At 36.8% G+C, this 26,847-nt stretch overlaps 1 protein-coding gene across 4 annotated transcripts in view; it reads left to right on the top strand.

Annotated features, from left to right (window-relative positions):
* Window positions 1–26,847, top strand: part of tenm2b (teneurin transmembrane protein 2b) — a 331,309-nt gene that overhangs the window by 188,991 nt on the left and 115,471 nt on the right. For 3 of the 4 annotated variants that reach the window (XM_083564502.1, XM_083564503.1, XM_083564504.1), the window contains one exon: window positions 13,281–13,517. In XM_083564502.1, the coding sequence (XP_083420628.1) occupies window positions 13,281–13,517 (237 nt within the window). The remainder of the gene's footprint in view (window positions 1–13,280; window positions 13,518–26,847) is intronic. The other variant, XM_083564505.1, reaches the window with a different exon arrangement.

Below are 26,847 nucleotides of genomic sequence, written 5' to 3'. Positions count from 1 at the left end.
TTAATTTTTCTTTTTTTTTAATAAAGAATCTAGAAGTCTGCAGTTTTAATCGTTGCGGCTTCTGCTGCCACACGTTGCACTCACAGCTTTCTGAGGCCCGGTGTTTATCAAGCGCTACTGTATAAACACAGCATTGCTGACTGGACTAAACAGGACAACTGCGATTTTTGTCACTGTATAGTTACTGTAGCCCCGCCCCCTTTTATAAAAATGTAAAAAATGTTAAAAAGACACCATAGAAAACACTGACCGTATAAAAACGATACACAATAGACAGATTGTGTGTGTGTGTGTGTGTGTGTGTGTGTGTGTGTGTGTGTGTGTGTGTGTGAGTGACCCATTTCAAAGCCTGTTAAACAAACCAATTCAGAACATTAAGATTAAAGAATATATACGTCTATGATACAGCAAACCTTTATGGAGAAAAAAACCCTGAAACGCTGTGCATGCGTTATCACCTATAATACAGAAAGAGAGGCAAATAAGTCGTCGAGTTGTGGCCCTGAATTCGCAGAGAGAATACTGATTGGAGGAATTGAGTGTTGTTATGCAAAGGGTGTGCTCGGATTGGCTCGCGGGAGGAGGATGGGGGAAATGCAAAGAGAGTGAGAGAGAGAAGGGAGGTTGATTTTGAGGGGGGAAAAAAACATGAAAGAATAAAAAGTAGGACACTTTTTTTTTTTTGACGTAAAAATAGTCACCGTCGAAACGTATGAGGCTTCAAAGACTCCGGCTGGAGGACGAGGTAATTCACATCCAGGCGTGTGTTAAGAGCTATCAGTTGATGACAGCAGCTGTAAGTGGTGCTTTGTGTAATTGAGAGCCGAGTCAGCGATTCATAAGCAGCCGTCTTTCCCTCTCTTTTTTTTTTTTTTTTACACACAACCTCTACTGATTGACTGATAAGTCATGATATTGGTATTGAGTTAAACAGCACTGATTTCATTTCGAGGCAAAAAGAGAAAAAAAAATTTTTCAGGAATCCTTCCCTTTCAGCTCAAGCCGTAACTTACTTTATGTAATAATGCCAAATCTGCCGTAGTTGCATAAGCACTGTTTGTGACTTAGTGCTATTCAGGCACCAAAACCATTGTAGACCCCCCCCCCCCCCCCCCACACACACACACACACACCCCAAAAAATAACGCTTTTGGTATGCAGCGAATTCACCACGGGGCCTATAAAACCACCGGGTCAAATCTTTTTCGATTGCGGTGCAACACTACAGTACACTCTGGCTGATGGCTACGTCATGCCGGAGCATATCGTGTCGATTTTTAAAGCCGAGCGGTGAGAAATGAGTGTGTGGGCGTTCGGTTAACGCAGCCCGTGGACTCACAGCCTCCGTGCTCTTATCAGCGACTTTTCTCAGGAGATCTGGGGGGAATTAGAGGAACGAGCTGGAAACTGGGCTTGCACTTCTCCATCATGTTCACCTCAACTGCCGTCTTTAACATGGAGACGAGACGAAAGAGGCCTCAGAGTGCTGAAGACTGTGTGTGTGTGTGTGTGTGTGTGTGTGTGTGTGTGTGTGTGTGTGTGTGTGTGTGTGTGTGTGTGTGTGTGTTTCTTATTTTGCTCAACATTTTTATTTATTAACCTTCTGACCTTTTATTTTTAACGCAACTGACCCGGTCAAGGAGGCAGCAAAACACAACAATTAAACAAACAGGAACAATTAAACACACTACAGCGTTTAAACACACGACAACAATTATACACACAACAATAACACACACAGCAGCATTTAAAAACGCAACAATTACACACACAACAGCATTTAAACTAACAACAGCATTTAAACACACAACACCATTTAGACACACAATAATTATTATACACAGCAATTATACACACAGCAGCATTTAAAATTCAACAGTTACACGCGCTGCAACATTGAAAACACACATTTAAACACAATAGTGTCACACACTGTAACATTTAAACACACAACAATTGCACACACAGCATTTGAACACGCAACAACAATTACACACACAGCAGCATTTAAACACAACAATTACACACAGCAACATTGAAACACATTTCAACACAATAGTGTCACACACTGCAACATTTATACACACAATTTGAACACGCAACAACAATTACACACAGCAGCATTTAAACACAACAGTTACTCACTACATCATTTAAACACATGGCAATTACACACACAGCAGTATTGAAACGCAGAATAATAATTAGATACACAACAATAATTAGACACAAAAACTATTAGACACACAAAAACATGTACGTACACAACAGCAATTAGAAACACAACAACAGTTTTACACAGAACTTTAATTACACACACAATAATACACAGTATTTATACACACACCAACAGTTAGACACAATAACAATTACACATACAACAACAATTAGAGTACAAGAGCATTTATACACACATTAATAAGTACATACACACACAACAATTAAAGACGCAACAATAGTGAGGAGAAATTAATGTAAATAAAAGATTTAATATAAATAAATAAATGGGGCACAAATACGAAGGACTGATGGTAAATGTACAGTGAAGTTTAATAGCAGCTTCACTCAGGCTACACTTTGGGTTATTTAGCATGAAAATGCCACCTATATTACAGTAAAATATTACAAACACACACACACACACACACACACACCAGCTAATGCAATCCTGACCAGTCTTATGAATCAGTAGGAGCTAATGTTTTTGAACTTTTATAGAACTATACATTTTCTCTCAAGCAGCCGTGCTAAAAACAAGATGGCAGTTAATATGAATTAATCGATCTGTACAGGACTTTGTTTCACGTTCAAACTCTTGTTTTGCCTAGCGACGCTGTTTGCTAATCACCCAATGTATAAGCGATTACATGGACTTCGTCTGTATCGTATCACAAGGTCTCTCTTCTTTTTCTTCTTCTTCTATGGTGTTCATGGCTGCCCACAGAAAAGCCTTGTAGAAGCTGTGGTGTCTAGCAGACTGATTTGGAGAAGCAACTGTAAGAACATTCTGATTGATGAGGCAACAGCATGTGTATAATGTGGTTATAAAGTTGCAATGTATAAGTTTAGTGCCTATAAATTTTCTCATTATAATTTTATCCCTAATGAGTGAGCCAGTGGTGACTGTGGCAAGGAAAAACTACCTGAGAAGGCATGAGGAAGAAACCCACCAAATATCCATTTATTTAAGTTACATTATTGTTGAGGTGCGCTGTTCATTAATAGACATTTAAATGTGGAACTGTTCATGCAATCTGTGGTTCTGGGCCATTGAGGCAGACTGTTGATATTAATTACAGTCGAAATCTATCCTCATGGCTCTTGAGTTGCTTAGTAACTTCATGTATCTTAAATGCTTATTATTATTTATGAGGGGCGCAACGGATCGCAGCTGATCCGTGATCTGTCGGTTCGGCCAGGACATGAAACATCGGATTAATTGTTCATTTCTTTTACTTGCGGATTGATCTTCTATTTTGAAAGATTTTTTCCTTCGATATTGCTTTTTCAAGTCATTCCGTACCCAAACAGAGCAGTCACGTGTTCACGTGAACGGAACATGTTGATCAGTCAACAACAACGGCTAGTGGAGGAGCAAAAGAACTCGAAAAAGCCTCCTGCATCATTTAAATCGCATGCATGAAGCATTTCCTTGCTGTAAATTTTCTTGTAATAAATGGAAAGCAAATTATTTTTGTTTCCCCCCCCCCCCCCTTTTTTTTTTGCTGATCCGAAATTTTATCCGATCCGTGACTCAAAAACCGTAACGTGATCCGAGTTTTATTAATAATAATAATAGGCAAACATTTTGTGGCAATAAAATAGTAAATGTGAAATAACAAATCCCAGTCCAAATCCCAGCTGCTTAAGATGCTAGGGTTTTGTTTTTTGTTTTTTTTTACAATTTTTCTTATGGGATCAGAAAGTATTCTGATTTTGATTTCTGCACAGTTTTTGAGGTTTTTAGTAGACCTGAGTTTCTCTACTGCATGTTTTTTGTTCTGTTTTGTCGTTTTTAGGGAGTCACTGGAATGTAATAAAGAAAACCTGAAAATGTTCAAGGTCCTTGAACTTGACTGAATAAAAGAAATATTAGCAAGGGTGTGAGAAAAAAGCTGAGAGAATGGGCACAGAGAGAGAGAGAGAGAGAGAGAGAGAGAGAGAGAGAGAGAGAAAGAGGGAATGTGGAGAGGTGGGGCAGGACACAAGGTTTGATGTGGACAGAGAGATGAAAGGCGAAGAGATGAAACAGATTTCCGTCCACATTTTCTTGACGTGGCCTGCTGATGAGTTTTCTATCATGGCCTGCGAGTTTCGGGGCGGATCAGTCACAGGCACTTGACATCATTTAAGCACCCGACGTGGATTGATTCGCAGTCCAGCCGTCTATCAATATCGTGCCTGCACGCTTTGTTTGATGAGAGGTTAAGGCTGCAGCGAGACGTGTGCTTTTGCTGATGCCTATTGATTATGTTAAAATGCTGCGATGCTGTGTGTGTGTTTGTGTGTGTGTTTCAGTCTTATAGATTTCACTGATTTCAATCTGCGAGCAGAAAAACACACAGCCTCATTTTAATACAAGATGTATACAGGGCCAGAACTGAACCACAGAACCATGTGACAATTACCAACAACAGTTACAGACACAGTAGCAACAAAAGATTTAGTTACAGACACACTAGTTACTGACACAAGAACAATTACAGACATGACAACAGTTACAGATGCAACAATCAAAGATTTTCTAACAATTACAGATACAACAGCAGTTACAGACATAACAATTGCAGACACAACTACTGTTACACCCAACTGTTACAAACACAAGAATTATTGACACACCATTTACAGACAGATCAAAAATTTCAAGCACAAAAATTACAGACGGAACCACAATCGCAGACAATATGACAGTTAGGCACACAACAACAGCAGTTACAGACACAACAAATGTTACACACATAACAATTACAGACACAACAACAACTACAGACACAAACACAGTTAAAGACAGACCAGTTACAGACACAACAATTTAAGATGCAACAATTATTACAGACACAACAACGATTACAGACAGTATTAGGAGCCCCAACATTTAAAAACACCAGAGCAGTTAGACAGATGAACATTTGCAGACACACTAATAGCAGACAAAACAATGCTCACAGACTAAACGAGATATAAAGACACAACAACAATTTGAGACACAATCGCAATTGCAGACACAACATTTAAACACACAACAACAATTACAGACACTGTAATTGAACTATTACACACAAAATCAATTATAGACAAAACAACAGTTACAGACACAACAATTACAGACGAAACATTTAGAGACACAATCACACTTACAGGCACAAAAACAATTACAGACACAGGAAATTGCATTGTTTAATAGGGGATCGTTTCAAGGTCAGATTTGATCCTCACGTGGCTGGATTTGTGAAGTGTTTGTTATTCTTTGTTCTGTAGAATTTGAGGCTGAAATATTTTTATATTCTGGGATATCAGTGATTTAATAATAATAAATGTTTATTTTTGTGTCTGAAATCCTCGGGTTACTGACTGTCTGCTTTCAGGATCCTGCCAAACTTCGTCTATGCCACAAAAGTCTGTATTTCTTCTGCATGTGCTCGGTCATTTGGCAGACTTTGTCCTGATAAATCTCTGCAAATGTCACAGACCAAGTGGGCTGTGTGTACACAGGCACAGCAGGACATGCAGGGTCGGGGAAAGACAGCCGAGCGGCCAGCGAATAGCCGGTGAGATGAAGAAGCTAAGAGAAAAAAGCCGTTTTGAGGACACTTACGTGCTGAAGGAGGAATGATTGATAGATTGAGTAGGACAGAGGAAGGATGAGGGTAAAAACAGGACTCACAAGTAACAGCGCTGATCAGGCCGTGAGAGCATTATGGGAAATCCCGGCTTTGATTCTCATGAATCATTTTGGAAGTTTGGACCCGTGAAGTTTGGCACACCAAAACATTGGGATGGAAGTGAAGGGGCGTGGATTGTTCTAGAAGGAAGCCGGAGCACCGTGCAGGCAACAAAAATGGCTGAGTGAAAGAAATGTAGTGTGAAAACCTGACCTCCTGAATGTAGTCAAAATGATGTATTCTCTATGATTATAGAATGTGCAGTATAATAATATATATAATACAGTGGTACCTTGAGATACGAGTGCATTAATGTACGAGTTTTCCGAGGTACGAGCGGTCACTCTGTCGATTTTTTGCTCTGTTACGCGAGCAAAAAATTGAGGTACGAGCTCGAGACGCCGAAATGGCGAAGCCAGAAAGCGAAGATTGTGACGAAAATTAAGATAAGCAAAGAAGAAAAAGTAAAAAATGAAAAGTTTAGGGATACATATTGTACAATAGTGATAGAGTAAAAAACGAGTTTTCCCTCCGCCTCCGCCTATCAGCTCTAACAACCCCCCACACCCCACCCCGCGCCCCCCCGTTTTCGTTAGCTCTAGTCATCTCAAGGTTAGTTAAGGTTAATCAAGGTTAATCACTTATTAAAACCTTATTATATCTTTACGTACGCTGTCTATTATGTTTTTATACAAGATTTGTTATTTAAAAATGTATTTTCCTGATTTAATAACATGGAACATAAAAACTCGTAGGTCAAGGTACCACTGTATTACAATATAATGAAATTAATAATTTAAATTTTTTTATTTATTTCATGCTTAATGCAGTCTTTTGGGAGATTTCCCTTTTATTTATTTTTTCCAAAAAGCAGAAAAAGAAAATGTGAATCTTTAAAAGTGTAAATGCATCTGAAAGATACCAGACAGACAGACAGACAAACAGACAGACAGACAGACAGACAGACAGACAGACAGACAGACAGACAGACAGACAGACAGACAGACAGACAGACAGACAGATTTATGCAACCTAAATAATAGTTTAAATACAAATTCTAAACTAAAAGTGTTTTTTTAGAAAGATCAACGAATTTATAATAAAATGTATCAAATATAAAAACTGAAAAACAAAACAAAAAGAGCGACTGCTTTGTTAGTTTTATAATGATTTTTTTATAGATTTTCTGGAAAGAGGTAGGTCAGAGAATAAGATGTTGGGTTTCTGATCGGAAGGTCATGAGTACAAATCGCAGCACCACCAAAGTACCACTGCTGGGCCCTTGAGCAAGGCCTCTGACCCTGAAATGCTCAGCTGTGTAACTGAGATAACTGTAAGTCGCCCTGGAGAAAAGCGTCTGCCAAATGCCATAAACGTAAGCTGAATTGTAATAAATCATTATAATAAAAAAATGGTGTTCAAAGTGTAATTAACAATATGAAAGGATTTCAGTGGATATCAATATTAGCATTACATTACCCAGCACTAATATTATGTAACTGTTATAAATTTAGCTGCATTATTAATGAGTTTATCCTGTTTACAAAGAAAAAAGTCTAATTAGCATGTAATTAAAGCAAAGGCAGATGCAGAATATACGTTAAAGGTTCCAAACTAAAACACACGCACTATAAGCAATACACAAAACAACTCTAAACTTACATATAGAACACAAACCAAACAATACAAGAAGCATGGGAAGTCAAACATGGGACAAATGTGAGATTAATGCTCAAATGTCTGCTTGAGGCTGTGGGTTAGTGATTGGAAGGTTGGGTTGTTTGAGCCTCTGCACCACCAAGCTGCCACTGTTGGGCCCTTGAGCAAGGCCCTTAACCCTATTTGCTTCAGAGGTGCTGCATCATCTCTGACCACAGATTTCTAACGCCATCAATCCTGAGATTGATGAAGCTTGATGCAATTTTTTTCTCATTTTTGTGAATATTTGAATGCTCATACAGGCCACTACCATATCAATAGCATGCTGTGAATGTACACATCAACACTGTACCCATCATTGGCTTTTTTCATGCATATTACCGGAACTGAGTACATTTATTTTAAATTTAAATCATTTTAATTATAAGGAGACATTTTTAAGCGATCGATAAGGCAACAATTTTTCAAGTTACAGCTGCGTTTTCAAAATTCACAAAAAAAAAGCACATTTTTTGTGAGTCAAATCAAATAATTGCAGACCTGCTGCTGTTGAATGATGAATGATGTCCTTCTCTTTTCTGTATGAAACCCTGGAGTAATTTAACGCGTTGCCGTAGACATACGGAAAAAATCCAAAAGGTCATGCCGGCGGACTCGTAAGGGGCGATATAGCAATTTTGCACATAATTGAAAATGAATTCTTTTACTGTTTCTATTCAGACACAAGTTTCTTTTGCTAAATATCCTCTGCAAATTCTTTTTACATGCTTTTTTTCTTTACAAACTCGGCACTCCTTCCTTGTCGCTTTGGCACAAGCTTTAATAATTGTGACAACTTTTCTGACATTTATGCGTTTGTGTGCTACAAGTGCTAAAACTTGTATTCGAAAACTAATACGTGCTTATCCAACCCTATATATATATATATATATATATATATATATATATATATATATATATATATATATATATATATATATATATATATATATATATATATATATATATATATTTTTATGTGGATCAGAAAATATAAATGAAAAGAAACGCTGAATGGTAAAAGGCTGAAATCGGAGTAGAAAAAACTGCTAAATATTTAAAGGCGATAAAAGGAAACGTTGATGATGAGATGAGAAAAGAACAGTGATGGAACCTGTTTTTTTTATTTATTTATTTTTTATTCAATAAATGAGCAAAAGAGTGTGGAGTAAAAGTTATATTGGAAGTAAATATACAACTCATTCTCGCGGAATAAAACGTTTGCACGTGTTTTCATTTCAGCTCTCTGTATGTGTCGATTATAAATGTTCTGTCACAAGCTATTTGAAACTAATTGGAAGAAATTAACCAAAATAATTTTATCTCGATTATTTGTATGAAACCGTTTCCACTTGCATAAAATGTATGCTTTTCACAGCATCTGATGAATGTACTAATAGAATAGAATAGCCTTTATTTGTCACATATAAATTAGAGCACAGTGAAATTTGGATTGTAGATGTACAGATGTACAAACTGTGTTATCTTGAAATAATTTATAATCATATATTTTGAAATATTATGATATGAAAATTTTGTCATATCGTCCACTCCTATTAATGAATCATTGTGCAAAATCTTGCAGGGTTATTTTGCTCATTTTAAAGGGCAAAGCCTTTAGGGGGTGGGGCTACAAAAAGGGGGCGGGGTCTGCGGCGATAGTTGTTAAAATATAATAATAAATCTAATCGTTATTGGAATTCATATAAAGTTTTATTGCCGTAGATTGGGTTTTAGAACAAACCGGAGCAAGTCTTGAGTGTGTGTGTGTGTGTGTGTGTGTGTGTGTGTGTGTGTGTGTGTGTGTGTGTCTAGGTTAATACAGGAGATAGGGCCTGGATCAGTATTCAGCATGCTGCTTAACTGCCAAACACCGATACACACACACGCTCTCTCTCTCTTTCACACACACACACACACACACGCACACACACACACACTCACACACACTCACACACACTAATACTGAGCCACTCCACACGTACACGTTCACGCACGCATTCACATATATCTCTCTTAATTTATTCCTTAAACTTCACAGCAGTGAGGCAGCGATTCGATCTTTCTGAGTGACACATGAAAACTATACATGTGAGAGTGGTTGCAAGTGTGTGTGTGTGTGTGTGTGGTGGGGGTCCGGGTGGTATATATGGATGTGTGCGAATCTGACACCTCCACTCTCTCCTGCAGGCAGTTACAGGTGTCTCTCGCTGTAAAGGTTCCCCGTGTTAATGGCGGATAAAAGAGAAAGGAGGAGTGTGCCGAGTGATAAATTGCGCTTGTTACAGCAAGCGGTGATTTGTCACTCTCGCTGCGTGTGTGACCGCATCTCAACATGTCTTTATCTCCCGTCTCTTCATCTTTCGTCGCCGAGGGAGGCTTGACGGCAGAGAGCTAAAATGACATCGCGGGACATTATATTTTCCCCCTTCCTTCCTGCATTTGACCGAGAGCTGACTTACAATCCAAATCGCATTGCATCCACCGTGGGTGCAGAAGTACGTGTGTGTGTGTGTGTGTGTGTGTGTGTGTGTGTGTGTGTGTGTGTGTGTGTGTGTGTGTGGGGAGTAGTGTGTGTGAGAACAGGCTTGATTCAATTAGCAGCAGTGTTCACACTAACGCAAAGCACTTATTTGTCATGTGCCGAGAGAGACACACACACACACACACACACACACACACACACACACACACACACACACACAAAGCCACGACTCTGAAATGTATGCTTATGATTGACAGCTTGAATTAAAGGGAGGGATCTAATCTACGTTTTGTAATTAATTTGCATAAGAATTACAATTACATATAAAAAAAAAAAAACCTGAGCACTGTGGTGCTTGGACCCCTAAATGACAATAGAAGCCCAAGTTCCATAATGTTGAAAGGCAAATTATGTTACAATTACATTTAATTACAAGTACCACAGTGTTCAGATCTTTCTATCTTTCTTTCTATCTATCTATCTATCTATCTATCTATCTATCTATCTATCTATCTATCTATCTATCTATCTATCTATCTATCTATCTATCTATCTATCTATCTATCTTGCTAGCTAGCTAACCATCTAGCTAGTTTTTTTTTATAGAATTTCCCTAGATTGAGCCACATATTACTTACAAAATGTGATTCATATCATAAGTACATGTATGAGGTATATATATATTTTTTCACACACATATAGGACTGGGCACGGTGATGATATAAAATTGATTGTACTATTTTATTACTTTACAGTAATAACTTATTAAAGTTATTATAAATTCCATAGTTGTAATACTACAGTATCACAATATACTATTTTTTTTTTTAAGAAAATTCTAATTTTTAGAAGCAAATTCAATAAAGTGTTCTACAGTTTTAAATCTTTGTATCAACAGTATTTTAAAAAGATTCACTTAAAAAATTTTTGCAGGTTTCTTTTTAAATGAAGCACTGGCAGAATGTAATGTCAATTTTATATGTAAAAACTGTCATGATATGATTTTTTTTGTCATATCATTTACCCCTGTTATTCACAAACGGAAATTATTTGTACATAAGATAATTTTTATATATTTATTTTGAATTTTTTTTTTAATATTTTTGTGATACTTTATGAAGGTTATGAAGGCTTGTGTCTTACCTGGTTGGTGGGGTGGATTGTGAGCCGGTGGGTTGTTTTATTGCAATGTTAAAAAGAAATCATTTGTACAGTTCTAATTATGGTAATTAATAATGTAAGTTTGGAGAGGAAGGAAAGGTAATTTCATTGACATTAATTAGCTTCAAGAACAAATTGGAATGAGTCTCAGTGAGAAATCATCGTGTGAAACCCTCACCCTCCCACCTCATTTGCCCTTTGTACATCTCTGGATGCCAACATTTCTCAGTCACTCTCTGTAATATTACTGTATTTGACAGTAATATGTCTAAAGGAAGCCCGGGTGGACATGCGCCTTATTTGTCTCTTCCTGTCATGTGAGATGAACGCTGCTACATTCATCATTTTGTCAGATTACTTATGATTTCATGTTTTCTGTAGGATTTTGGTATCAGTAAATCATTCAGAAGCGAGATATAGACGTAAATGAAAGGAAAGATGAAGTATAGAGCAGAAATGACCTAATTTCCTTCTTCTATAGCACATCTATTTTTTCCCCTCATTTCCCCTGTCTAATTCATTTCATTTGCATTTATCTGAGAAGTCAGACTTGGAAAAAAAAATCTTGGGAATATTTCTTAACCGTATTGAAATGCTAAATCTGCAATCGGAAGCTTACTGTTGTAGTGGTTTTTTCTCCAGTGGGGATTCGCAACTCGATGCATAGCCCACAATACGATACATTAACGATACATATGAAGCAGCAGCGATCCGATTCACCACATCACGATGCAGTGCGATCCGATTTCCATTCGATTGAACATAATGCGATTCTATCCAATACGAAGCAATAGACAAAATATGATGCTCTGCAATTCAATATGGTACAGACAGTTCCCTTTTTTTTTGGGTTCAGACAGACAGCAAATCCTCAATTTACAAATTGAAGTCCCTCCTGAGTTTTTGCACATGGTCCTTTCACAAACAGGTCTTTATAGTGCAAAAAAAAAGGAAAGAAAAAAAGATCAAACAAATCCAGATGTTTTTTACCTGTTCTGTGTGCAGGAAGACGCAGCTCTACCTCTGCCATGTTAATCTGTATTCTATGTGACTCTCAGGCCACGCCTCGGTCTCCGTAGTGTTGTGATGCGTCATATTAACGTAGCAGCAGCTTGAGAAACAGTTTAGTGAGGAGAAATTAATCTACATTTAAAATATTGGTCACAAACTATTGGTCACTTTCTAAATCATAATAGTGTACTAATAATCATATATAAATAAATCGTTTTTTAGAGATGCAAATATGTAAAAAAATAAATAAAGGATGCATCGCGATACAAATGGCAACCCTATAAATGATGCACGCTCTTTTAAATCTTTTTAAAACGTTTATGCCGATGCACCGATGCGAATCGGTGAATCTTCCCATCCCTAATCTCCAGGAAAAAAGAGAATTCCTCACAGTCAGTGCTAAAATTGCACCACATATAGTTAATAAGTTCCCTTTATATTAGTTGTGTTTCAAATGCAAAGTCACTCCTTTAAAGCCTGACCACTGCAATAATTGTAAGAGTTTAATATAAAAAGTTCGTCGTTTAAGTCAGATAATCAAACTCGCGAAGAATTTCTGTCTCTTTTTCATCCACTAATAAAAGGTGATTAATTGAAAAAAAAGGGCAGCATAGCATATCAAAGCTGCTGACCTTCTTTCAGACCATTGGCATCAAAGCACAAGGTTGTGTGCACGACTGAAAGCGCTTCTTTTCTCCGTCTTCAATAAGCTGTTTTGACGTTAAGCTCCTAGCTTTGCCAAAGCCGGGCCTCTTTTTATCCAGCCAGGGTCTCTAGTCTTTTTTTTTGTTTGTTTTTCCCTGATGCCGTTTTGTTTGTGCTTCACATTTGGCATGTGGTGGATGTAAATCGAAGCATGTTTTAAAGGTATGACGTGTTCAGCTGTGTGGGATACAACAGATTTCATATACAGTACATACACTCCTTCTTCCTTAATGAGTGTGTGTAAGTGTGGTCATTCAGTGTGCGTCATTAAGTACAAATCATACTGTTCTGACCATCCTCTAACATTAACGTTCCTGCATGTGCTTGCTCCTCAGGTCGTCCCCTCCCACCCACGCCATCCTCCAGCCTGCTCCCTCCTGCCCCTCCTCCTCCTCCGTCAGGCCCTCATCTTTCCGCCGCTCCCTCCATCAGGGAGTGTCAGATGCCCCTGCTGGACAGCGGCTCACCTCACGCCATGCTGGAGCGTCCCGCCGAGGACGAGTTTTCCCCCAACTCCTATCTGCTCCGAGCTCAGGCGGCTTCAAACTCTGCCAACGCCGCAATCGCAGCAGGTAAGAAACTCTTAGCACCGCCCACATTACTGTCTCCGTCACGTCCTGAACGCATCAGATGCTCTTTCCTTCATCCGTCTCTCTCTGTCTTTATCACGCTGCACCTTTCACACTTCTAGTATCACTTCCTGGATGGTGTACTATAGCGGACCAAACGCAAAATCGGCCTCATTCTACTCCATAATGAAAACTGTTCATGTACAGCTGCATGCATTACATATTGCACCTGATACTATATTGAGAGTTTGCGCAAATTTTAGTGGTAAAGTGAATTTATTACAGTACACTGTAAATAACAACAAAAATATATATATATAAAAAAAAACACCTGCGTGCTGCAGTCATGACGAGAGGATTATTGTATATGTTATGAGTCCACTGAAAACCGAAATCCAAAAAAAACGAAACGCTTCTTGCTTTTGTTTGTATTGTTTGTGTTCAATAATAATAATTTATTTTTTTTTTATTCGACAATTTTCAAATGCACAAATCGAACATATTTATCAATTGCTTTATTCTTTATTGGAAAAGAAAAAGTGGGAAAACACTACTAATAATACTAATACTGCTACTAATATCGTACTATTTATATTTATAATAATAATAATCATTTATAATGTATGTACAATTATTATTCAATATAATTTATTATTATAGCTACCATCATTTTTGTAATTAATTTATAATTCATCTAAAAGTATGATTTAATATAGTTTACTATTATTGGGACTGTTATTATAAGCATTAACGCTAAAAATAAATGCAACAGAATGATCAAAGCGAAACACATGGCAAATGACTGTATTATAAAAGTAATATTTACATAATAACATTCAAATAATAGCATTGGGTTTTAGTATTGCTATATTTTGATTCTTGTTTGCTAATGTTTTGCCTTTTAAACAATTCGATTATAATTAATAATAATCAAAAATCATCATAATATAATAGTTTTATTTTTATAGTTTTACAGTTAAAATATTAATAACAAAACAGAGAAAGTAGTTTAAATTACATGGCAATTAAAAAGAAAACAAAACAGAAATACTTTTTTTCACTAAATCATTTGTAAAAGTGTAAAAAAAATAAAAAATTTGTGCCGTCACTTTAGAGTTTTGATTTTGTATTTTTATTCAGTTTAATTTATTTTTTATTTTAGCTCTTTTAACAATATTGTACCAAAAGGTTCTAAAGTTAAACTGTATAATTTAGTGCCTTTAGTTCCCTATAATTTTAAGTTGATCCATTTTCATCTGGTAATTTTTACTATTTTAAAATTTACTGTATCGAAATTATTTATATATATATATATATATATATATATATATATATATATATATATATATATATATATATATATATATATATATATATATAATTTAATAAATAAATAAATAATTTAAAAATAATAATAATAATAATATTTATTTATTTATTTTTTTTTATAAATTCTTTATTTTTTACATAAAATAAAATAAACATTATTGATTCTGATCTAAAAGCTGTTCACGACTACAAGGTGCCTAAACCACACAATTAAACAAAAACTCTCTTTTCTTACCGAAAGGGTTTGATTTGGATTCTTGGTGGCCACTGGAGCCTGGATGAGTACTCGCATTTCCCCATGTGTGATCCTGGAAAACCGATCCCAGTATCATTCTCAGGTCACATTACGGGAGGACTCTCCCTTAATGCTTCTCGTCTTTTTGAAACCCGAGTCACGCGTGTACTTTACGTCTCGAAGAAATTTTTCAGATGTCCTGGAGTTGTTTATGAGGAGGGAAAAGACTAACACGTGTTGTTGAGGAGTTTGAAATAGCTTGCGTGAGAGGTGTGAGAGCCGACATCGGCACTGAGGGAAGCAGGTGAGAAGTGAACGAGATCGGAGACGAGCGCAGGTCTGTTAAAGCGAGACGTCACGCCGTTCCACCATCTCGCCGTACTGTAAATCCTTTAACACGCTGCAGCTTGTACACTCTCTTTGTTCACCATGAATCAATTAACGCCTGAAGACAAAAGTATTGGGAAACACCATATGCCGTTCTTTCCCAAACTGTTACCACAAAGTTGGAGGCACACAATTCAATAGGACGTTCCTGCATGGCTACTCCTGTGCAAAAAGCCAGCTTCATGAAGATGTGCTTTACATGATTTGGAGAGGAAGATCTCCTGCTAAAGCGCTCTGACCCTCAACCATATTGAACAGCTAAGGGATGAATTTTTCATGCTGACTGCACCCCAGTCCTCCTCACCTCACCTACATCAGTACCTGACTCTACTAATACCCTTGTAACTGAATGAATCTCGCACAAATCTCCACAAGCACACTTCAAAATCTGGTGGAACATCTTTCCAGAAGGTTATAATAACAGCAAATAGAGACTAAATATAAAATGGGCAGATAGTCCACACACCACCACACACTTCATATTAAACACCAGGTATATAAGTTATAGTCGGATCTTCTCATGGTTCCAACACAAGATTTAATGGCAAAATGTTCACAAGTATATAATATAAATACAATATAAATAACAATATAAATACCAGTGGCTATCTATCTATCTATCTATCTATCTATCTATCTATCTGTCTGTCTGTCTGTCTGTCTGTCTGTCTGTCTGTCTGTCTGTCTGTTAGACAGACAGACAGACAGACAGACAGACAGACAGACAGACAGACAGACAGACAGACAGACAGACAGACAGACAGACAGATAGATAGATAGACACACTCGTTGTTCTCTCTATTCATCTGTTTTAAAGAAAACTTTTCGCATTTCTCACCTCTTGTAAGATTAGATTTTAGTGATATACAACTACTGTATTATCTTGTAATCATGATCACATATTGTGTAATGAAAAGCTGTATAGCTCAGTGTGTGACGCAGTGTGTGACGGAGTGTGTGACGCAGTGTGTGACGGAGTGTGTGACGCAGTGTGCACTGTGCTATGATTAACGCAAATCTGTTGTATTATGTTGTGGTTAGTACTTAAAATAGTCATGTGTGTAGGTTTTATGTCCTGGTTAGTTGTATGTTGTCCAAGTTGATTTGTGTGGCACTTTGGTTCTAGAGGAACGTTGTTTTATTCCATTCACATGACTTTGTCACTCTGAAACAGAATATTACAACGTTCTTTTCTGTTTAATGGTGAACTATTCGCTTTATTCAAATTCATAATTATAGTTATATTTTCCTGCACTGCATGACTGTTTGTCTGAATTTATACTTGGACAAACTGCAGTCTTAAAAAAAAAATTATTATTATTTTTTGATTTCAAATGACCTGGTTTTATATTTTTTGGAAAGAAAAATTATGAAATGTGAAACATTTTTTAATATAATATTAAGAGAAAAAAATCAGTTCAAATACATCAGTTACAGTATAAAATGGTTTGTAAATTCCCTAAAAAAATAACCGATTACCAATTAATCAGCCGATGAAGCCGATTTTTTTTAATGAATACTGCATTTAAAAAACAAACAAACAGCACTCCGTGTAAAGTAGTACTGTAAAAAACAGTACTGAATTAGAAAAATGTGCTAAATAAAATAAATATGAATATATTAATTATATTATTACATAGTGAGCAAAATAAAAGACACATTCAAACGGACACAAAAAGTAACCCTCCAAATAAATAGCCTTCTCAGCCGCTCAAGATACAGATGCAACCCAGAAAAACTGTTTGTATGGATTTTTGCCGATAGACAATATTTTTTGCTATGGATTGTTAAATTAAGCTCCCACTGATTATGCATTATTACAGATAATATAAAAACTAGTAATATGCATTTATTACCAATGACAATACCCCAAAATCCACCCAATCCCCCCAACCCCCAAACCAATCAATGTAAAAGTGATCTTGTGTGAATCTGCATGTCTGTGGTGCAAAACAATGCTGAGGATTGCTGAGTATATATATATATATATGTATGTGTGTGTGTATATATATATATATAAAATTTCTAATACTATTTATAGAGCGCTCTGTTTATGCTGAATCTGTGCTAGTTTTAGCCTCAGAATCCCTGTTTGAGATTAAGTTTGATAAGCTTTTCTGTAGCTCATACAGTTCAGGGTTCTATGCATAATCTAGTCTGAGACACTTTTCTGCTCACTGCGGTCATGAAGAGTGCTTTTTTATGTCATCACAGTCTTCCAACCCTTTCATGATCTCTTAGATTGTTCAGATGATAGTGTCTGTTGAACTGCAGCTTACCAGGTAAAGTCTGTATAAACTCTAGGGACTGTTTTATGAGAAAATCCCATGAGATCAAACCAGTCCATCTGGCACTAACAACCATGCTACGGTCAGTCACTGTCAGTCACACTTTAACCCATTCTGATCTTTGATACAAAATAACTGAAGCTCTTGACCTGAATCTGATGATTTAATGCTTTGGGCTGTTACCACATGAACGGCTGATTGAATATGAGCGTAAGAGATGACAGTTGAAAGGAATTTTCAGGATTTTGTATTGTTTAGTGTTTACTCACTTTTATTCTCACCCACACACACTAGTTTATGGATACCTATGACCTATATATACATACATACATATATATATAAACATATAATATATATATATATATATATATATATATATATATATATATATATATATATATATATATATATATATATATATATATATACATACACACACACACACACACACACACACACACACACACACACACACACACACACATATATATATATATATATATGTTTATTGCGGACAGTTTTGGACCATAACCATCCTGATAAACGGGGGGATTACTGTATTGAAATATATAAAGAATGAGAGAGAGAGAGAGAGAGAGAGAGAGAGAGAGAGAGAGAGAGAGAGAGAGCAAATTTAAACACATCTACATATATTTCTGTAGCTCTTAGCATTTAGCGTCGGTTTCTTTATAAAAGTAAATTATATATGCTGCATGAAAATCACATTTAAAATTGTAAGTAAATGTTTTTAGTTGCTTTTATTGTTTTTGTTGTTTTTTTATTTTCATCAAACAGCCAGCGGTTAACAAGATCCGCTTCTTCACATGTCTGCTGTTGAGAAGCGCTTTATTGAAATTGCCTTGGAAGTTCCCGGTTTTAGCATAACAATTCGTGTTTGCTCTCCTGTGGCACTGCATTCGAGCTGATTGCTTGTACTGTACACACCACAGCTGCATCAGTCATACAAAAGCAAACTAAATGTGCCAGGAATATGCCAGGCTCAGTTTCACAACCTGTGTGGCTCACTCGGTGCGACACAGTGACTTTATTCTGCTCCCTGTTCGTGTGTGTGTGTGTGTGTGTGTGTGTGTGTGTGTGTGTGTGTGTGTGTGTGTGTGTGGATTCATCCTCTGGTAATCTAACTGTGGCCATCAACATTATTATGATTCGTATATTTACATTTACTTTTACGGCGTTTTGCAGATGCCCTTATCCAGAGTGAGTTGGTTGGGGATGATCCAGGGATGTGGAAGCTCAGTTAAACCTCGGATCAGAATGTTATAAGTTCACGTCCCAGGAAAACAATGCTACCACTGCTGGACCTTAATCCTCAACTGCTTAATTATATAAATGGGATAATTGTCAGCCCTGGATAAGGGTGTCCGCTATATGCCATAAATGTTATGTTAGTGATTTACTTATTTTATTCGGACAACTGAGCAGTTAAGAGTTAAAAGGCCTTGCTCAAGGGTCCAGCTTGATGGTGCTGGGAATTTAACTCATGACCTTCCAAGCAGAAATGCAATGCCTTATCTACTGGAAGCTACTATTTTTTTCCTCCTGGGCCCTGCTCCTGTTCTGATTTTGAACTGTGCTTATAATCGGTAGCATTTTTATACACTAAACCATTTTGTAGTATAAATAATGTGGGAAGTATATTCATACTGGAAATCATTTCATCAAAAAAGGAGTGCACTTCATTTACCCAGATAAAAAGTGTGGAATGTGTGGATTGGAAGGAAGAGAGTTTCTACCAAAAACAAATACTAGTTAGTATTTATTAGTATTTCTGTATTATGCTAAGAAAAATATATATTTTTTTATAAATACATAATGCAGACTCATTCTTTTTCTCATTATATTGAGAACTGTGTGGGCATCACATCAAAACAAAAGTGTTAACATTATAAAAACTGAGTATCTGATTCTAAATCTCAATGAACTTCTCATTAAAAAAATGAGAATCTTTTATTTTCAACATAAAATTTACAAACAGTAACATTTATGAACAAAGATTTGACTTTTTTTAAACATGAAATACATTTTTATTGTTGTTTGTTTTAGCTAACAGATTGTACTGAAATTGGAAAAAAGTATTGGGACATCTGACATGTTCAGCCATATTTGGTTCTTCTCCGAACTCTAACCACAGAATTGGAGGTACACAATTGTACAATGTCTTTGAATGTTATAGTATTACATTTTTCATTTATTTAGAGACCCAAATTTGTTATAACATGACAATGCCATTGTGCACAAAGGCAGTTTCATAAAGATATGAAGCAGTTGAAGTTTTTGATTGATCTGCTATAGAGCTCTGACCTCAACCCTATTGAAAACCTTTGGAATGCATTGGAATACTGACTGCACCCCAGGCCTCCTCACATCACCTTCATCAGTACCTGACTTTACTAACACCCTTATGACTGGATCTCACACAAATCTCCAAAAGCACACTCCAAAATCTAGAACATTTTTCCCAGAAGACTGGAGATCATTATAACAGTAAATGTGGACACAATGTTTAAAAAGCAGATACAAATCATATTGTCCACAAACTTTTGTCCATTTAGTGGAACTTTGTACGTTTCGTATCATACGATGGTTTTCATGTCACCTAATTTACATATATTTGGCAAATTGTGCAAATAAAAGGTGGAACCTTCTTCTAGACTGATGTTCTCATCATTCTAAAGCTACTGAGGCTCACAGACTAAGCAACTGCTTCCACACCTTCTCATATATTTTTTTAAATGAGAAGAGAAGCTTAGCATTCAGGGGATGTGGGATGTTATGACTAATCACTTGGCTGACGGAGCACCAGGACCTGAGTATTTCTGGTGGTTAATGATGAGATTTCATTCGGGTAGGGCCGAGGCAGAGAGTATGCCTTAGCATATGTCAGGGATGAGGAATAGATTCTTGCTTATGTAAAGGATTACTCCTGATTTAGCTGTAATCTTCGGAAATCAGATATTGCATATTATTTCAGCAGTGTGAACTAAGTCCTGAACCATGAATCCTTAGTACTTGTGTAGCAATGAGCCATATAATCACTGAGGAGAATTTATGATTCGCATAAAGGTTTTGAATCACATGAATAGCTTTTTATTAAAACTAGGTCATAATCGTGAATAAAAGCAATTTTAAATAATTCTTAAGAACAATTAAACATTAGATTTTTTGTTTCTTCTTTTTTTTTTTTTTTTTTAGAATTTTATTCATATTTATAACTAATTTTAATTGTATTATTTTAAATCCAGATACTCAATTGTTTTTATATCAATTTAATTAGCAAAATCAATGCAAAGTAACTTTGTTTTTTATAAATAATTATACAACTAAAATTATAAATTAATAAAAAAATTGTAAATTAATAATAAATCATCCTTCCCGTGGGCTCATCACCTGCAGGAGGGACCGTAAGGGACGGTGCTGTGTGGATTGGGCAGCAGTCGAAGGCGGGGGCCTGCTTAGACTGCTGCCCCCGCGACCCGAATTACGGATAAGCGGGAGAAAATGGATGGATGGATGGATAATAAATCATTTATAATTATTTTAATAGATTTTTTTTTTTAAGAATGAAATGCTGAAAAAAGCAGCAGCACAAAACAGAGTGCATTTTATTACATTTTCAGCATTTGGCAGACGCCCTTATCCAGAGTCCCTTACCATTATTTCACTTGTACACCTGTGCAGGTGAGGGTTAAGGGCCTTGCTCAAGGGCCCAGCATTGGCAGCTTGGTGGGTCTGGGATTTTAAATCATGAGCTCCTAACAAGAAGTCCAACATCTTATAAACACCTCGTGTTTACCACCACATCCTGAATTTTTTTTACACCTTTTACATTCAATAGCCATTTGCCACAATTTCGTATTTATTTTCAAGACGACATGTTGTGTTTTTGAACTATTTATAGATATATAGATAGATAAAAGCTTCTCTATGTGTTCAGGTATTTGTTTACCAAATTTACTACTTTATCTAAAAAAAAAAAAAATACAGAAAATAATCGCTAATATACTGGAAGAAATTATAAAATAAAAGTTTTTAAAACATATTTGTGCAAATCTTCCAGATTTCACCATCAAAATAAACAGTAAGTAGATAGATAGATAGATAGATAGATAGATAGATAGATAGATAGATAGATAGATAGATAGATAGATAGATAGATAGATAGATAGATAGATAGATAGATAGATAGATAGATAGATAGATAGATTGTGCAGATAAATATGTAAATATTTATACAGCATGTAATAAATGAATGTGGGTAATAAACATTTACAAATGTGATACACAGTGTATATATAGATAATATATAGATTTGAGGATAATCTAGGATATGCAATGAATTATAAACAGGATAATTGCATTTATAGTTACACTTAGTTATTTAATGTTGCCAGATTATATTGCTCACATTGAAGAGGCTCCATCGCTATCTGCTGTTCCATTTGTAGACTTGTGGGAATTCAAAGAAAGCAGTGAAACAGTGGAGGCTTTTCCGTTGATGTTAAAAAAGCACTTAAAGAGCACAGCAAATTTTTGATTGTTCATATACGGTTCTGAACAGTTGCATTGTGATCGAATTGTTACACACCAATCAGAACCAAGTCGCTTTCAGGAAACGGTGCTGCAGTGATCCCACCTATACGGCTGGTGTTAAAGTGCGAGCGTGACCCAAGCTTTTCAGTGGCCGGGCTCCCAGCAGGACGTGTAATTGGTATGCTCTGATGTTTTGCTGCACATCTTTGGCCGTGCTGCCGCATTACTGCAAGCAGATGATGGTTTCTGCTGAAGGTGTTTCAGGCAGCTTTTCTCTCTCTCTCTCTCTCTCTCTCTCTCTCTCTCTCTCTCTCTCTCTCTCTCTCTCTCTCTCTCTCTCTTTCAGAGCGGGTCCCTCCGAGTCGTGTCCTTCACCAGCTTCTGTCTCTCTCCCCTCTCTCTCTTTCTGCCATGTTTTATTTCTCATCTCTTAACATTGCGGTACTGCTAATGTATTATTCATGTGTTGTTCCTGTTTCTCCTAGCTATTTCTGGTATCTTTATATATATATATATATATATATATATATATATATATATATATATATATATATATATATATATATATATATATATATAATTACAAGCAAATCACATAGGGTAGTAAATATTTGATTATTTCTTTGCCCTTTCATTTTTCGGGGGCGTGTGAAAGAAATACCTCAGACATTGTCTGACTTACTGTATAGACGAGTTCAATCACAGACTGAATGACGATGGTTTTGGATCGTGTGGTATTTTGGCACATTTTGCATCTGCATTTAGGCCACATTTGCAGTCTGGTCTCAGGGTTGCATAAGATGACCATTATTACGCTCTAATTACTGCAGATGAGTAGCCAAGGCCGTGATCAGGAAAACAATTTGAGCGGAATATGTAAAGTCTCACGCCGCCTCGATTCTCTCGGTTTTTTTCTCAGTTTTTGTATACTTCATGTGTGCTAAAATGGGGAAATCTATTTTTTGTTTTTTATCATTTTATTGGATTTTAAAGATTTTCCGTTTACCACCGTCTCAGTTTGGGCTCGTTTTCACGTCCTCTGGACTTGCGACCTGGTTCTCTGGAAAGCATAAGGAATTGGCGATACCACTATTTTAAAATGTTTACAGTTTTTTTTATTTCATTTTACGCACTTGAACACAAAGTGTATCATTGATTATTGACTAATATCATTAACATTAACAGGAATTTGAAATCCAACATTATTATTATTAAATTGTATAAATATGGATATAGATTTATTTGAAACTTGTATTATAATTAATATTAATTAATATTTATTTACATTTTCATGGTTCAGTACTGTTTTTTTTTTTTTTGTAATAAGGTTAAGTACTATTTTACATTTAGTGTTTGTTTGTTTTTTTTGTTAGTTTTTTTTAATCAAGTATCCATTAGAATAAATATCGCTTGATGAATCCGTTATCGGCAAGTCCGATCCAGCCTAGCTATTAGTATCTGTAAAAATCCAATATCAGGCAACTTTTAATACACAGAGACAGTAAACGCTGTGAGTATCAACACAGTGTAACAGCGACACTGTAGAGGTACAGAAAGCTCTGTGCAAACGGATTGTTTAGTGTTTGTTTTTGGAATCCTTTTATAGGGTTTTGTGAAGGTACATGAGAAACATGAGAAAGATTTTTTTCCTCGAGTCTGTTTTTTCTTTGACTGATCAGACAAGGCAGCGATCCCATACAACCAAATAACAAAACGATTTGAATCGCAACGTGAGAATCGATCCTCTCCATACAACACCTGTATTGAAAGTATAAATACTTTAGAATCGATCCGGCTGTTCTAATTAGTCCTAATTAGCAGGTGTGCTAATAGTCTTCAATGAGGGAGTCAGTTTAGATCAGTTCATTAGTCCTGGTTTTAGACAGAGATGTATGAATATAGATGTATAGAAAAAGAGTTCAGAGTCTCTTAAACGTTCTTATTAAATAAATAAATGGAAGAAAGAGATTGAGAGGTATTGTATATGTTTAGCTTTTTGTTTTTGTGTCTTTCTTTTTTTTGTGCATACACAATTTTCTGGTGAAAAGCACAATTTTGCTGCAACAGCTTGGTCAGTTTTGCAGACAATTAGACAGATAAAAGAAATACAATGCAAAAAAAAAAAACAAAAAAAAAACAAGCTCACACACATACATATATACACATACACACACCTCTACCCAGTAAACAGTATGAGTCAGGAGCGGAGCAGCTAGCTCCATTACCTCAGCTGTCTCCAGGCTCCTGCTGCCACATTTAGATTGTGTCTTTTATCATTCCAAATTGACATTTATGCTTTTACTCGTATTGTTTTTCCAAGGTTCCCACCGCTCTTGTCGAGCAATTTATTTTAATCCCTGTCACGCCGAGGCCCTCTAGCCTAGCGCAGCTTAGCCTAGCGACGGTAATTTTAGCGTGGCCGCTCGTCAGCGAGGCTCCCCGGCGAAGACCTCCTCCGACCCGCGTCTGCCGCGACCGCGCTAATTACTTTCATCATCTCCCCTTCGCTCTTTTTGCTTTCTCATCGCTCAACTATCGCTTCCTTGTTGCCTCTCGACGGCTGAGACGGCTGAGAAGAAAAAGCGAACGAGCGCATGCTTCCTAGATTATTACCGACAACGCTATCCGTTTTCACGTCCTCATTCTCCGAGAGAATCCGCCGAGCGGAATATTTCGATATTTTGTTCTATTATAACATGTGCACAATAACCCGCTTTTCAGTTATTGCCTTACGGCGTTGTAGCTAGTTTTTTTTTTCCTTTTTTGGCATTTCCCTTCACATTTCTGCCATTTTCTATTGATTCTCCTTAAAATGTAAACGTGTCTCTTTGTTATCGGAGTGATGAAAAGTGCCATTCAGAGTCGGAAGTGACAGTCGGGGCGAAATGGGCCTCTCTCTTTCCCTCTCTTTCTCCGCCGTTCCCTCTTTCTCCTCGTGTGACTCGCCGAGTATTTTGTCAGCTCCTGCCGTTTGCTCACTGAATCAAATCTCAATTATTCATAAACACTGTTAAATGGTGGGTAACGGAAAAGCTCGGGGAGAGAGAGAGAAACACGGGCCGGGAAGGAGGGAGGGGCAAAAAAAAAAGAGAGAAGGGGAAGAAGACAGAGAGAGAAGCTGGTGGAGATGAATGAAAGGTTGGTGGCAGGAGACGGAATGGCTGCACAGCTGTTTCGTGTTCCAGTAAAACGGATATCATAAAGGCTGCGATGCGAACGGAAATGTGAGGAAGGCAGCAGGCATTGACTGCTATACAGTCGTATTTGCACTCGGGGTTTTGAAAGAGCAGAACGGGATGCAGATTGACGGCGTTTATTTTTTTTCTTCTTTCTTTTTTTTTTTTTTTTTTAGGAGAAACGCTGCAAACTTTCCACTTGAAGTTCCTGTAGAGAAGATTGTTTATATACAGTGCCATCAAAAGTGGATGTGTAAGGAGACACAGACAGACAGACAGACAGACAGACAGACAGACAGACAGACAGATAGACAGATAGATAGATAGATAGATAGATAGATAGATAGATAGATAGATAGATAGATAGATAGATAGATAGATAGATAGATAGATAGATAAATGGATAGATAAATGGATAGATAAATGGATAGATAAATGGATAGGTAGGGAGACACAGACAGACAGACAGACAGACAGACAGACAGACAGACAGACAGACAGACAGACAGACAGACAGACAGAGATAGATAGATAGATAGATAGATAGATAGATAGATAGATAGATAGATAGATAGATAGATAGATAGATAGATAGGTAAGGGAGACAGACAGACAGACAGACAGACAGACAGACAGACAGACAGACAGACAGACAGACAGATAGATTTTATTGCCATTGCAAAGTACAGGCACGCAGCAACGAAATGCAGTTTAGCATCTACCAGAAGTGCAATTGGGCAATTTTGCATGTGCTGCCATCTCGGTCTGAAAAAACAAATAAACAATCAAATAAAAAAACACAATAACCAATAAAATACAACCTCGGTTTTAGACTCATTATTGTCATATCTTAATGCCTGCTATACGTTGTATATTTACATTTACGGCATTTGGCACTTGCCCTTATCCAGAGCGACTTACAACCATCGCACTGATACACCTGAGCAACTATGGGGTTAAGGGTCTTGCTCAGAGACACAGGAGTGCAGCTTGGTGTACCTGTAGCCGGGAATTTAACTCACAACCTCTTCAGTGCCTTATCCACTAAGCTAGTGTATGAGTTGAGGTTATCCAAGGTGAAAGATGACCAGCTGGGGTTATTTCTATGGTCATGAAACTGGTGGATTTTAATATAAAAGATGCTCTAAAGATAGCCTGTGGTGATGACCATCCCATAATATGTGTCCTGCTACAACCTACGTCTGCTGACTAGGAAATAAAAATGGGAAAATATATTGTAACATCGGTGTGTGGGATTCCAATAAGAAAGTAAATTGTTTGTTTGCTGTTCTGGTAGCAGAGCTCCTGCTTGCAGGGAGAGCTAGCTAGTAGCGTTGGGCCGTTCAGGAACGATTCGTTAATTCTGA

This window comes from Silurus aristotelis, assembly GCF_946808225.1.
Source record: "Silurus aristotelis genome assembly, chromosome: 16".
In the NCBI taxonomy this organism is placed as follows: domain Eukaryota; kingdom Metazoa; phylum Chordata; class Actinopteri; order Siluriformes; family Siluridae; genus Silurus; species Silurus aristotelis.
Note: the sequence above shows the minus strand (reverse complement) of the source record. Positions and strands in the feature narration are given on the sequence as shown.